At 43.8% G+C, this 13406-nt stretch overlaps 1 protein-coding gene across 1 annotated transcript in view; it reads left to right on the top strand.

Moving 5' to 3' along the window:
• Positions 1 to 13406, top strand: part of CFTR (cystic fibrosis transmembrane conductance regulator) — a 131985-nt gene that overhangs the window by 106351 nt on the left and 12228 nt on the right. The window contains exons 24-25 of the mRNA XM_015416016.1: positions 7164 to 7253; positions 11335 to 11507. Of these exons, the coding sequence (XP_015271502.1) occupies positions 7164 to 7253; positions 11335 to 11507 (263 nt within the window). The remainder of the gene's footprint in view (positions 1 to 7163; positions 7254 to 11334; positions 11508 to 13406) is intronic.

Below are 13406 nucleotides of genomic sequence, written 5' to 3'. Positions count from 1 at the left end.
GACATTATACCTGCTGAGTCCTTCCGCCCCCCCAATGCTGCCCTCTACAGAATCCACCCCCCAAACCTCCAGGGATTTCCCTCCTTATAGCTGGCAACCCTACTTTCCCCTCAGTGCCTGTTGGTAGGCAACTAAGCTTGGTCCTGTCACCTACTTTGGCCTTTGGGAGAAAACATATTGGGGCCAATCCTGATAGGGTTGCCAACTCCCGATGGGAAATTCCTGGAGATTTGAGGGATGGAGCCTGAAGAGGGTGAGGTTTGAGGAGGGGTGGGACCTCAGACAGGTAAAATGCCATAGACTCCACCCTCCAAACCAGCCATTTCGTCCTGGGTAACAATTGTTGCCAATTTCCAGGTGAGGGCTACAGATCACTCAAAATTACAACTGCTCTTCAGGGAGCAGAGATCAGTTCCTCTGGAGAAAACAGTGGACTCTGCCATTATACCCTGCTGAGGTCACCACAGCAAAATGACACTGTTTGCCCAAAGCCAGAGCACTCCCCCAGAGCCTCTTTCTAGATCTCGTTGTATTTATTTCCACAACGGGCTTTACTGCTAGTTTAAAATATAAAGATGCAGTCTACCAAAGGATATATAAAGATGCAGTCTACAGGCTTATTAAAAATGCCTTGCAGTCTGAATATCAAATATATTTAAGTTAAAGCAAGATAGATTTGTATTACAAAATTTCGTAACCTGACTGTCTTAAAGGAATGTTCACGTGACCCTGTTAACAATGTTACATTTCCCCGCTGTCAATATTGTGTGTGCTTCAGAGAGAGGGGAAAAATTATTTATAGTATTTATTTAAAAGTCCACCTTTCTCTTCAGCATCTGAAAACGCTTTAAGTGCCAACCGTTACTTTAAGTTTCCTAGGCTTGCCACAGTTTCAGTAGTTGTTTTGTGGCAACTGTGCAGCAGTTGCAAAATTTTGAGTCAGCGCAGAGAGACTACCTTCAGTTTCTACCTGTTTTCTATGGCCTGCATAAGCTCTAGACTGGGCCGTGTCCCACATAGGGTTGCCAGCCTCCAGGTGGGGCCTGGGGATCTCCCGCTTTTACAACTGATCTCCAGCTGACAGAGATCAGCTCCCCTGGAGAAAATGGCTGCTTTGAAGGGTGGACTCTATGGCATTGTACCATGCTGAGGCCCCTCCCCTCCCCAAACCCCACCCACTCCTGGATCCACCCCCAAAGTCTCCAGGTATTTTCCAACCCAGACCTAGCAACCCTAGTCCCACATCACGTTGGGCATAGAAAAGTTTGGGGTATTTTAAAAACATTCTAAGGGACGGATATTCCCTTTCTGCTAAAGCAAAGACTCCTTTATCTAGAGACAGAATCCACTTAGCAGGAGGGAGCCGCAGGGTCCAACCATATGTTTTTGCCTGATTTTGTAGACAATTAGTATTCAGTCCTAGAAGCGTCACTTGCTGTGCTGAGCCCAGCAGATGTGCAGCTTAGCAATTATGATAAAGCACAGCACAAGTGATGAGAGTGTTTGAGGGGCCTCAGCTCTCTACTTCCTTCCATCTGCTATTTCAACCCCAGTCTCTTCTCTGCCAGTCACAGCAAGCAATCCTCCCTTGGCTCCTCATGAGTGCCACATTAAATACTCTTTCTCCTCTGTTGATGCTAATGTATTGCACTGCAGGTAATTTGATTTAAGACTTTTGTTATTCTCTTGCAGTGTGATTGAAATAAATCAATAACACATTGATACAGTGAACGTGGACTGCATTGATGTAGCAGTTTATCTGGGCAGAGTTGGGGTATGAAATGTTCCCTACTCTCATTCCATTATTTTTTATGGGACATTTACATTGCCATCGCATGCTTTTCTAAATTTGCAGCAATGTTCAGGAACGCAAATATAACACAACTGGCTGTATTGGGATTCATTGGCCCCTGGCACACGGGACGGCTGAAACGCGGCTACTCAGAGCCGCTCCAAACTTGAGATGCCGCGGCGGGATCCCACGGATCCCCTAGCCACGGCGCATCACTCCCCGGCACGATCAGATGCCGGGGAGGAAAAGTCCGAGGGGAGGGGGGAGGCCGCCGAACTGCGCATGCTCGGGCATGCGCAGTACGCCCGGGGGCCGGGATGCGGCGGCACAAGGACGCGCCGCCGATCCCACAGCCCGGCCTGAGCTGCACCAATGGATGCAACCACCTAGAGAGGTGGTTCTTTTTTACGGCACAGTATGGGCTGTTGGGACGGATCAGGGACGGAGACGGCACGCTCCCCAGATGTTGAGGTGAGATCGCGCCTGTTTGCTCCGCCCCAGTTCCGTCCCGCTCCCGGCCCAAATGGGCTCGTATGAACAGGGCCATTATTAAGCAAAAAGTAGTATTTCAAGTTGCCCACTGTGGGTATAATTCAAAGACCAATGCAGCAAAACATGCTAGAGTGCAGGCTGAGACCTACATACAGTTTCCATGCATTAATAATGCTTTGCTCTTTTCCCTTGAAAAATTCCAGCAAACTGACCATACTAGATAACAACAGTAGACAATAAGGATGATGTGGCACCTTACATACTAATTTATCTCTAGTATCAAAGCTCATATCACAGTCAGCCCTCTAGACTTTTATGGGTGCCATGGAGTCTCACCACCTCTTAAGAAATCTCAACATTTACTCTGGGTCTGGTATAGTATAGTATATACACACTCTACCAAACCCAGCTAATGATCTAAGATATTACCTTTTTACTGACAGAGTTACACATGATTTGCATATATTTAGTAAATTTTAGTCTTTTCAGAGGTTTAGTTTCCTTGGAGTCTTCTCACATTTGAGAGAACATGTCCTAACCATGCTTCCCACATTTTCACTATTAAAGGATAAACAGAAGTGGATTTGTAGACTTTAGAGATATTTTTTCAAGATTCTGGTGCATATTTTTCAGGGGTATATGTTTTATTTTCCAGCTAGTCTACTTTTCAGCTGGATTACTGAAGTGTAATAAATCCACTGAACCCAGTAAACCCACTATACCAGAGGTCAAAAGTAGTTCTGCAAAGCAGCTTTGAATTCCAGTTATAAAGTACTTATGAATGCTATGTTGGATTCATTGCAAAGTAGGAAGTCCAGCAGGGAGCAAAATACCAGTAGCAAAAATTTAGCATTGCAATGTAAAAGGCCATCTGCTGCCCTACATTCATGAGCAGAACTCACAGGGAGATCAATAACCTTGCAAATGTTGAGCAAGAGAGCAGTGTATCGGTTGCTTCCCAGAAAGACTCAATCCTGTAATGTGGCTTTTATCATAAACTCTCTCTCTTTTTTAAACTGCCCCGAAAGGCAGAATTTTATTGCAATTTTTCACGTTTTACACAAACACAAAATAAACATATAATAAACATATAAACATACATACACACATATATGGGGGTTATCATTCTTTTTAACAACATTATGCTTATGCCTAATCCACCTTAATCTCTATTCTTGTATATTATGATGAGTAACCATCCACTCTATCTCAATCAAGTATATACTTTCTAATAAAACGAATAGCCTGACCATTATAAACTTGCCTACATGTGATTATCATACCAATTATAAAACCGTGTCCAAGTATTCTGGAATGTAGAGTCTGTTAAACCTTTTATCGAAAAAATCAATTTATCAAATTCCGCTGCCTCCAAAACTTTGTTTATAAATTCTCACTGGAATCTCCGTTGATTTCCAATATTTAGCATAAAGAATTCTGGCCGCCATAGTTAAATATACAATCAGATAACGATCATCTTTGTTGGGATTTTCAGGTAAAATGTTCAACAATAAGACCTCTGGTTTAAATATCACACCCGTGCCCAACACCTTTTGCAAAACTTCATGCATCATTACCCAATATTTCTTAGTTTTTTCACAATGCCACCACATATGGTAAAATGTGCCAACCTTATTTTCACATTTCTAACACTTATTGGAGCATTTTAAGTCAATTTTAGCTAACCTTTCAGGTGTTACATACCATCTATAAAACATTTTATAAACATTTTCTTTATAAGAAATAGCTTTAGTAATCTTAATGTTTTTCTTCCATATTTGGTCCCACTGCTCCAAGTTAATATTATGCCCTATATTCTGGGCCCATTGAATCATATTCCCTTTCACTATCTCATTCAACAGCAAATCATCAAGTAAAAGTACATAAAGTCTTCGTATAAGCTTTAGGTCCGTGGATATAATAATCTTTTCAATCTCTAACAAGTTTTTATAAAATCCAATTTTCTTATCTTTGGTAAATCTAGATTCTATTTGCGCTCTTTGCCACCATGGTAAATCTTCTAATGGTTTCAAACGTTCCTCAGAGTCCAATATATCATTGATACCCATTTAGAGTATCCTTGGATTGCTTGGCCCATGTTGGGATCAGGACCCCAAGAGACCACAGGGAGAACCACGGGGTGTTCCACCTTACTGGTGCAAATATTTTATAGCTAAATGACAGCATTGCTTGCTGTCTGTTGCATTCAACAGACTGTAGAAAATGTGTGAGTGAAAACACTATTTTATACCTCACATTGCCAGGTTTTTGCATAAAGAGATGAGGCCCTTTAAAAGCTCTGAGCCATTTATATAAGTTTCCTACCTACAGGTAAATGTTTCAGCACATGCAGACTTCCTATTTCTGTGTGTGCATGCACACACGTCATAGAACAAGTCCCATATGTAAACTAACCTGTTATCAGCAAAGCAACAATATTAAATAAATTCTAGAATAGAATCTTCAGATTCTACTTCCATGTAATCCCTTCTTGGAAATCATCTTAAAGATTCTGCTTTGATGAAGGGAAAAGCTCACAATGGGTGGGTGGACTCTCAGATACTTCCTGTATCCTGTTTCACATTGACCTTGTTTTCTTAAGCACTTGTCTTGTAAAAGTAAGGGAAGTTTCAGCATTTCACAAGCTCTCACTTAGTTTCAAGATATTACTTTTTCAGCATTTGCATGTCTGTGTATTCAGGTAATTTTAATTCACAGATGTGACGCCTGTGAAACACACAACCAGATTAAGTAGCTGAAATTAGGAAATTATTTTCTGGACACAGAACAGGGGATTAGCATTTTAAAGGCATAGCTTTACAAAAGAACAACATTAGCGGGAAACCTAGCTGAGTCAGAACAGAAAACTTGGTGAGAGATATTGTAGGTAATATGCAAGTGTTGTTCAGGTGCTCATTTCTTTTCTAAAAACTGGTTTGTTCAGTTAAGTTTTCTTTGCCATCACAGGACTCCAAAATATGTAATTCATTATCTTAATATACAGCAACCCAAGTGTAAACACTGCTATGCCAAACCTAGTTTGTATTAGTGCTACCACACCCAGTAGTCTGCAGAAACTGATCTTGAGGCAAAGAGCTTTGCTAGTACCCCTGACCATGAGAAACCATCAATAAACATGTGAAGAGAAACCATCACAATGTACCTGGCCTGCCTCAGGAAAGTTATTTTTTCTTGTTAGAGACAAATATACAAATAATTCACCAGACATAGCCTCCTAACAAAAATGTGCAGGGCACTTTTACTGCTGAATACATCTTTTCCAATGTCTTCTGTAGTTTGTGGGTTTAATTTAAGTCACATCGTTGACAGCTGTTTTGGAATGGAGGATTAATATAAGGTTGCATCCGCTCTTCTTGGGCATCCATCCCACTGAGTTCAGAGGAATTTATTTTGTAGTAAACTTGCATAAGGTCAGAGGTATAAGTGTACTATCGAAAGCAAATGCTTCACAGAGATATATTTATGATGCTTGATTGGGAGCATCCCACATACCAGAAATTGCAGACTTTGGCATGGCAAGTACAGATGTAAAGTTGCCCTTCGTCAGGTCTGTCATTTTTCCCTCCAGGCATAGTTGTCAGTATAGTAGTCAATCCAGTATCATCTCTGTCAGGATGAGTTGGAAACAATAGTTCTCTCCAGCTCCATTCCCCCCCCCCCATCTTAGTTCCTCTGCTAATTGCGTGGAAATAGCAGCCAGGCACGATCTAAAATTAAATGACATGTTTTCCATTAGAAAAGTAAAACTGATATGGAAGAGGTCAAATAATTGGCTTTCATCTTCTTTCCCTTATAGCTAGTGTTTGTTCCATGTGAACAATGCAAGGAGAGCCATCAAGCAACTTACATGATTTGAATGGGGGAAAAAATCTTAACATGGGCAGCAAATGTTGCATTTGTTTCATCTTCTTAGAATAGTTATGAAAGAGTTACTGTCACTTGAGGCAGAATAAATTGCTCCTGTCAAAGGGGATACACAGTCTCTCACACTCTTCCAGTGCTCAAAGACATTAAGTAAATATTGAGTTTTGACTGTATGATCCCTTTTTCCAAAGCTACAGTCTCATGTGTATGTTCAGCAGGTGAAGAGGTGAAGAAAGCAAGGTTTTCTACACCCTTTAGAACCAAAAGCAGCAGTCTTACTGGCTTCAGTGCAGGTTGGAAGGCAAATATCTTCCTCGGAGTTAAGAAATCTAAATCTGCTTCCTCCACTCCCATATTACAGAATACGGACAGAACAAAAGAAAGAATGCATACCATAGCTCTAATTGTGCAGGATTTCCGCATAAATGCATTATTGTTACTACTTCCATCAACTAGTCATGTACTTGCTGTCATGCAGGGGTTGAAAGATTGTCTTGCTTCTCTTGGCCAGTTGTGAGTAGCCACTGATGATTGGGAAGCACTCGGCAGTCGGAGGGATGGTGAAAAAGATGGGCCCAAAGGAGACTCAAGAATGCAGAATTATAGCCAAGAAGCCTCGGCCCTACTGGGACCATTGTGTGATGCAATTTGAACAAGCAGACTTTCTGCTAAAGAGTAGACCTATGTCAGCTAGCATAGCCTCAGGTCTTCAGCAGAAACTGTGACCGCATTTAAAAACTGTAAGCATGTGCACTATTAGGAACAGAAAATGCAACTGCATCACACAATGTGGATGAGACTTCTGGAACGCCATAATGTTGCTGGGGGGGTTGCAGAACTTCCTCTGGTATGTCCTGTCACCTGGAAATTACTAAGTATACTGTAGAGCACATTGAACAGAATATATCAAGATTGTTTAGAGATGAGTATTGCAGTGTTAGCTTTCTATCTGGTTTACGGCATGCTGTTAACAAAAAAGAACTTTCCTCCACAGAAAGTATTCATATTTTCTGGATCGTTTCGGAAAAACTTGGATCCTTATGGCCAATGGAATGATGAAGAATTGTGGAAAGTTGCTGAGGAGGTAGAGATGACTATCTTTGTTATTTAAGTTTACAGTAAGATCAATTTTATTTCTGGATAATCATGTTGTGTTGCACATTAGAAACTGGTACAATAAATTCATTACTCATGTATGATAAGGGGTTGGATTTTCCACATCCATTCCTCTAATGGCAGTACTTTGCTCATGTTCCAGGAACTTTCCTTTGGTGGCGGTGGAAAAGCTTCTCCTGCATCAAAGGAAGGCTTCTTATCTCTCCTTATATATAATTGAGTAAGAACATTCTATATGAACTGCCCGCCTTTAGTGTTAGGCCGGAAGAACTGCCACTCAGAAGACGCTGGCTGGGTTGACTGGCTGCTTTGTGCAGTCCCGCCCAGCGTTTCAAGGTCTTTTGCATATGGAAGCTGATTAGACTTCACTGCATTCCACACCTCAAACTCCCCCCCCTCCCCGCAAGGCAGTTGGAATGTCAGTTGCATATGGAACCTTCAAGGTCTTTTGCATATGGAAGCTGACTGGACTTCACTCCATTCCACACCTCATACTCCCCCCCCCGCAAGGCAGTTGGAATGTCTGGTGGTGTGTAGGTCCCAGGAACATGTTTTAAGAGCTGCCTGGGGAATTATGGACCACTCACACACTTTCAACCTTAACATACCTCATTCCTTTAGTGTATGGACGCTTGAACTGTCAGTCAGAAGACGCTGGCTGGGTTGACTGGCTGCTTTGTGCAGTCCCGCCCAGGGTTTCCAGGTCTTTTGCATATGGAAGCTGATTGGACTTCACTCCATTCCACACCTCATACTCCCCCCCCCGCAAGGCAGTTGGAATGTCTGGTGGTGTGTAGGTCCCAGGATCATGTTTTAAAAGCTGCCTGGGGAGATGGGGACCTCAGACAGGTTACAGTGCCATAGACTCCACCCTCCAACCCAGCTATTTGCTCCTGGGGAACTATTGTTGCCAATCTTGGCCCAGCACCCATCAAACCATTCTCTTCAACCCCCTGCTGTGCAGCTGACTTTCCCCTAGGGTTGCCAATCTCCAGGTGGGACCTGGAGATCTCCCACTGCTACAATTGATCTCCAGATGACAGAGATCAGTTTCCCCTGGAGAAAATGGCTGCTTTGGAGGGTAGACCCTATGACATTATACCTGCTGAGTCCTTCCGCCCCCGCCCCCCCCATGCTGCCCTCTACAGAATCCACCCCCCAAAACTCCAGGTATTTCCCTCCTTATAGCTGGCAACCCTACTTTCCCCTCAGTGCCTGTTGGTAGGCAACTAAGTTTGGTCCAGTCACCTACTTTGCCCTTTGGGAGAAAACATATTGGGGCCAATCCTGATAGGGTTGCCAACTCCCGATGGGAAATTCCTGGAGATTTGAGGGATGGAGCCTGAAGAGGGTGAGGTTTGAGGAGGGGTGGGACCTCAGACAGGTACAATGCCATAGACTCCACCCTCCAAACCACTCAGTCCCTCATGGGGAACCATTGTTGCCAATCTCCAGGTGAGGGCTGGAGACCACTCAAAATTACAATTGCTCTGCAGAAGGGAGGGCGGAAGTCAGCTGAAGTCAAAGGGGCAGATAATGGTAGGTTGATGGTTAGCTGCGAAGGAGATGGGGTTGCCAACTCCAGGCTGGCATATTCCTGGGGATTTGAGGGGTGGAGCCTGGAGAGGGTGGGGTTTGCGGAGGGGTGGGACATCAGACAGGTAGAATGCCGTAGACTCCACCCTCCAAACCAGCCATTTCGTCCTGGGTAACAATTGTTGCCAATTTCCAGGTGAGGGCTACAGATCACTCAAAATTACAACTGCTCTTCAGGGAGCAGAGATCAGTTCCTCTGGAGAAAACAGTGGACTCTGCCATTATACCCTGCTGAGGTCACCACAGCAAAATGACACTGTTTGCCCAAAGCCAGAGCACTCCCCCAGAGCCTCTTTCTAGATCCCGTTGTATTTATTTCCACAACGGGCTTTACTGCTAGTACTAGATAAAAGCACTGGTAGCTGAGCAGAATGGATCCAAAAGGCATAACACAAAGCATAAGCAAATTATTGTAATACATATTTTGCTTAACTGTAGTGCTTTGTAGCCCATTTGCTTCCTGCTGCTATCATATAACGAGCCAAGGGTAACAATAAATTACTGACTACTTAGTCCTACAAGACCTATCAGGATCAAAACTTAGATATTAAAAAGCAGTTATCCAGAAGTGCCAAAGTCAAGTGGTTAGATAGACTTTAGGATCAAAAGTTCAAGAGAAGTTCATTGCAAAATGACACCTGCAGGGAAAAGAATCTGGTGCAAATAAGGGTCAAACTATGTCTTTTGTTTTGTTAAGAGTCGGGTCCATGTTCCTTGCAGCCACAGGGCAGCTGCAGGGAATGGTGTTTTAAAAAATAAAGGAGAGCCCGCCCCCCATTGTTTTCCCATGTCAAAACTGCATGGAGGGGAGTTATTTCCCCACTTTTGCTGTTCCACATGGAGTATCTGCAAACTTATTCATTGTAATGGATACAACGTTGAGCAAAAAGAAAGCATTATATTGCATATTCTGAACTCAACTGTATTAGGTCTTACGATTCTGTCACAGGAAGGAGGGGTGGACACTTCTTGAGGATTTCCAGTCATGGCATCACAGTGTTGTGTTCTGTTCTTTGTGGTTATAATTTGGCATGTGTATTTTGGTGATGGTAACCTAAACATCCATTTGATATTGAAAATATTCAACCAGATCTTTAAAAACACACAGAAACACCGGAACAGGCAATTCTGTGGCTTTTCTTAGAGAGCAGTGCCCCACCCAATACTGCACAGTGAACCACTTTTAACATTCATGGACATTTCAAAAGCAGTTCCTGAAATGGCATAAACAGCTTCTTCTCAGAGAAAAACAAAGTAGGAAGCTCCACAGCAATGTGCCCTTGGCAGTACTGAACACAGTGTAATATTCTGTCAATCAGTTTTCATTGCCAGCACAGGCAAAGGCCAACATGCCACACCTGAAAATTCCATAGATCCACTGTGCCCTCGTTTCCCCATTTGCAACATGGGGAATAATGGTGAACCATCTCACAGTGCATTTGCAAGTAAAATAGAATCAAAATAAAGCATGCTGCTGTACAAACTATGATTCTGCAGGTCCTGTTTTGTCTAATTCTGTATAAATGGTTCACACCTTCGCAGGCTATATTTTATACCCCACCCTTCACTACCTGAAGGAGTCTCAGAGCAGCTTACAACCCCTTTCTCTTCCCCTCCACCAAACAGACACCCTGGTGGGTGGGGGGGGGGGGGCTGAGAGAACGCTGTCTTGAGAACTGCCCTTGAGGGAACAGCTCTAAAAGAATTTATGACTGACCCAAGGTCACACCAGCAGCTGCATGTGGAGGGGTGGGGAATCAAACCTGGTTCTCCCAGATTAGAGTCCAGCTCTTAGCCACTATACCAAACTGTGAGGAAGACTATAGAGACTTTTAAAAAAATAAAGGGGGAATTCAGAGAACCTGCTTAAATTACTATGACAACACTACAGCATTATATAGATATACTAGGCCTTTAAAAAAATAAGGGGGTGCTGTGATGGACAGCAATAAGGACACCAAAGACAACAGCACCCTCCCTTGAAAATCCTCATTATTTAAGCTACGTGCACAAGAAAATAAATTGATTCCACAACTGTAAAAATGCACAGGGAGAGTAGATGCGCAGAAGAATCCCAAACCGATTCCTGTGCTTGTGGATCAACTCCCAAGAAAATCAGGAGTAATTCCAGCATAGGGGAAAGGTCCAAGGCTAGGTGCCAAGCAGCTACCGTGAGTTTGAAATATTTCAACCCCTCCCTCACAGTAGGATTCTGCTTTTTCTCATATGCTGGTTCTGAAACGCTGGTCAATTAAAAACAAACAAACAACTTGTTGTGTGCTGAGGAAGCCATTAGTCAAGAAGAAAAAGATCCATTATGCTGTTTAGTATACAGCACTAATTCCACAGTTTTTGATTTGCTTTGATTCCAAAATGTACCCTTCTGGTCTATCTCAAACCTGCATGGCACATAACATTTATTTTTTTCTGTTGCATCTCACTTTCATCTATAGGTTGGACTGAAATCTGTAATAGAACAATTTCCAGGGAGGCTTGATTTTGTCCTTCTGGATGGTGGCTGTGTACTCAGCCATGGGCATAAACAGTTGATGTGTCTTGCCAGATCAATCCTCAGTAAAGCTAAAATTCTCCTTCTTGATGAACCAAGCGCTCACCTTGATCCTATGTAAGTATTACAAAAGCTCACCACCTCCCTAGGTAGCTGATTCCACTGTTGCACAACTCTTACTGTAAAAAAGTTTTTCCTAAATCCAGCCGGTACCTTCCCACCCTCAATTTAAACCCATTATTTGTGAGTTCTATCTTCTGCTGCCAACAGGGACAGCTCCCTGACCTCCTCTAAGTGACAGCTCTTCAAATACTTAAAGAGAGCAATCATGTCCTCCCTCAACCTCCTCTTCTCCACACTCAACATTCCCAAGTCCCTCAGCCTTTCCTTGTAGTGCTTGGTCTCCAGGCCCCTGATCATCCTTGTCACTCTCTTCTGTACCTGTTCCATTCTGACCACATCCTTTTTTAAGTGAGGCCTCCAAAACTGCACACAATACTCCAGGTGCGACCTGACCCATGCAGTGTATAGTGGGACTATGACACCTTGTGATTTTGATGTTATGCCTCTGTTGATACACCCCAGGATTAGTTTTCCCTCTAAGATGAGTTATTGTGAGCTAGCTCACAGTTTTTTAGCCTCTGGCTCACACATTTTTGACTTAGCTCAGGAAGGATGGCTCCAGAGCAAACTAATTTATGCAGCAGCCAAATTGCTCACTCACAACTCTAATCCCAGTAGCTCACAAAGTAGAATGTTTGCTCACAAGACTCCACAGCTTAGAGGGAGCATTGCCCAGGATCGCATTAGCCTTTTTTGTCACTGCATCACACTGGCTGCTCTTATTTAACTTACAATCCACCCATACCACAAGATCTTGTACACACACTGCTACCCAGAAGTGTATCCCCCATCAGTATGTGTGTTCCTCATTTTTGTTACCCAGATTTAGAACTCAGCACTTATCCTTGTTAAATTGCATCTTGTTCACATCCACCCACTTTTCCAGTGTGTGTTCAGATCTCGTTGAATTCTAATTCTATCTTCTGGTGTGTTTACTGATCCTCCTAATATGGTGTCACCTGCAAATTTAACGAGTAGCCCCTCACACCCACATCCAGATCATCTCTAAAAATATTGAAAAGTACTGGGCCCAGAACCAATCTCTGTGGCACCCCACTGGACACCTCCCTCCATTCAGATGAAATGCCATTGACAACTCCTCTTTCACTGCAGTTCTCTAACCAGTTCCCTATTCACCTAACTATCCTAGAGTCCAGTCCACATTCCTCTAATTTACCCATCAGAACATCATGGGGAACCCTGTCAAAAGCTTTACTGAAATCCTTGTAAATAGCATTAACAGCCAAAGCCAGCCCACCCACTAGGCAAACTAGACTTTTGCCAAGGGCGGCCAGGCTGTGGCCCCTGGAGGTGGGTGCCGAAATGGCCTGCCACCCTGCTGCCCTCCCCCCCGCTCCGCTCGACTGCGCCCCCTCCTTGGGTGCCAGCGGGGATTCGCTTTCGCTTCTTGGCTTTCTGCAGGCAGGATTGTACAGCTGCATCCCTCCACCCCCTGGCTTCTGAGGGCACGAGAGCTGCCCTCCCTCCTCCAACATGGCTCCCCCCACTGGACATCCACACCCCCCCAGGTTTTTGTAAGCTTTGGGTGACTCAAGAGCGTGCCATAAGTCGGTTGTGACTTGACGGCAAAAAAAAGCTCAAACAAACAAAAAGCGGGAGGGGGAGGAGTGGAGAGACCGGGCTGACGCCTTTGAGAAATACTTATTTCTATGTACCACAGGCCCGATCTTCCCGGCTCAGGATCGCAGCAGCGACAGTTTCTCGCAGTCACAGGGCGCTACTGCAGGGGCGCTGCTCTACGTGCTGCAGAGAGCAAGTTCGCCTAGGAATGCAGGGCGAGTACATGCCTGAGAGCAGCATCGGTCCAGAGTTAAGGCTTTTAGGAGAAAACTCCAGGGTGCTTGGAAGCTATAAGCTAGACGAGCGGGGGGG

This window comes from Gekko japonicus, unplaced genomic scaffold, assembly GCF_001447785.1.
Source record: "Gekko japonicus isolate JY-2015 unplaced genomic scaffold, Gekko_japonicus_V1.1 scaffold159, whole genome shotgun sequence".
Taxonomy (NCBI): Eukaryota; Metazoa; Chordata; class Lepidosauria; order Squamata; family Gekkonidae; genus Gekko; species Gekko japonicus.
Note: the sequence above shows the minus strand (reverse complement) of the source record. Positions and strands in the feature narration are given on the sequence as shown.